General features: G+C 62.1%; 1 protein-coding gene across 1 annotated transcript in view; it reads right to left on the minus strand.

The window, feature by feature from the left end:
* Nucleotides 1-1,143, minus strand: part of HMCN2 (hemicentin 2) — a 139,122-nt gene that overhangs the window by 96,552 nt on the left and 41,427 nt on the right. The window contains 3 exon segments of the mRNA XM_014532199.1: nucleotides 14-141; nucleotides 361-456; nucleotides 1,062-1,136. Of these exon segments, the coding sequence (XP_014387685.1) occupies nucleotides 14-141; nucleotides 361-456; nucleotides 1,062-1,136 (299 nt within the window).

A 1,143-nucleotide genomic window follows, 5' to 3' on the forward strand; every position in this document is an offset into this window, starting at 1 on the left:
GCCCAGCACTCACTGGCTGGCCGGCCTTGAGCCAGCGCCTCTCGGGGAAGGGCCTCCCGGCCAGGATGATGCAGGGCAGCGACACGGGCTGCCTCTCCAGCACCCGCACGGTGGGGGCGGCGCTGGCGATCTGTGGGGGGGCTGTGGGGAAGGACAGGGTGCTGGTCACACTGGATCCCCGTGGGCATCTGTGGGGACAGAGGCTCCACCCTCCCTGCCCCCGGGAACCTGCCCAGGAAGCTGGCTCCGCTCGGATACCGGGCCACAGACACATCTGTCCCAAAGGATGGGTGGTCATGGAGGGGGGCTCCCTGGGTGTCCACCTCCCACCTCCCCGCCTCCCCCGATCCACCAGCGAACCGTGTCCCGTCACCAGGAGCCGGGTCTCTGCCTGGACCTTCCCAAAAACATTTTGCGCTTCACAGACATATGGGGCCTGGTCTTCAGGGACCACACCTGAGGGGCAGGAAAGAGGGGGGCCTGAGTGTTGGGGGCCACGCCACGGCTCCAGCCCCCACAGGCTCGGCTCCCCGGCACAGAGGGAGCCCGTGGCACAGCCTGGCCCTGCAGGGGTCAGGTGGGAGGGTGGGATGGCAGAGAGGAGAGGGATGGGGGATACGGCCGGGCGTGGAAGGGTGAGAAGGCCTCAACCTGCTCATCTGTAGAATGGGGCTAATTCATCAATACCTATGCCTTGCAGTGTGATTGGGAAAAGGGTCAGTAAGATGACGTAGACACTGCGCCCAGCATCCAGCCGCGCACACAGCACAGTGTAGCTTTAGCAGGGGTGGTGATGGTAATTGGTGGTGGTGATGGCAATGATGATGATGATGATGATGATGGTGATGATGATGATGATGATGGTGATGGCTAACACCCATAATATTAAGCCCAGGTGATAACACTGTCACCGTCGTTATTATGACCAGTTCAGGGTAGTGAAATGACCAGAGTTGCCCAGTTAAATATGACCCCAAATATCACCCACGGTCAGGGCTGGGCTCAGGGTCCTGCTCCCAGCCACCCAGACTGGGGCCACTGCCCCAGGTCCAAGCTCTTACTTTCAAAAAACAGCACTCCTGACTCGGGCTGCCTGGTCCTGCTGCCCCGGCCCGGCTGCAGCGGCTGGCTGTCCCCACGGCG

Source organism: Myotis brandtii, unplaced genomic scaffold (assembly GCF_000412655.1).
Source record: "Myotis brandtii unplaced genomic scaffold, ASM41265v1 scaffold855, whole genome shotgun sequence".
Classification (NCBI taxonomy): Eukaryota; Metazoa; Chordata; class Mammalia; order Chiroptera; family Vespertilionidae; genus Myotis; species Myotis brandtii.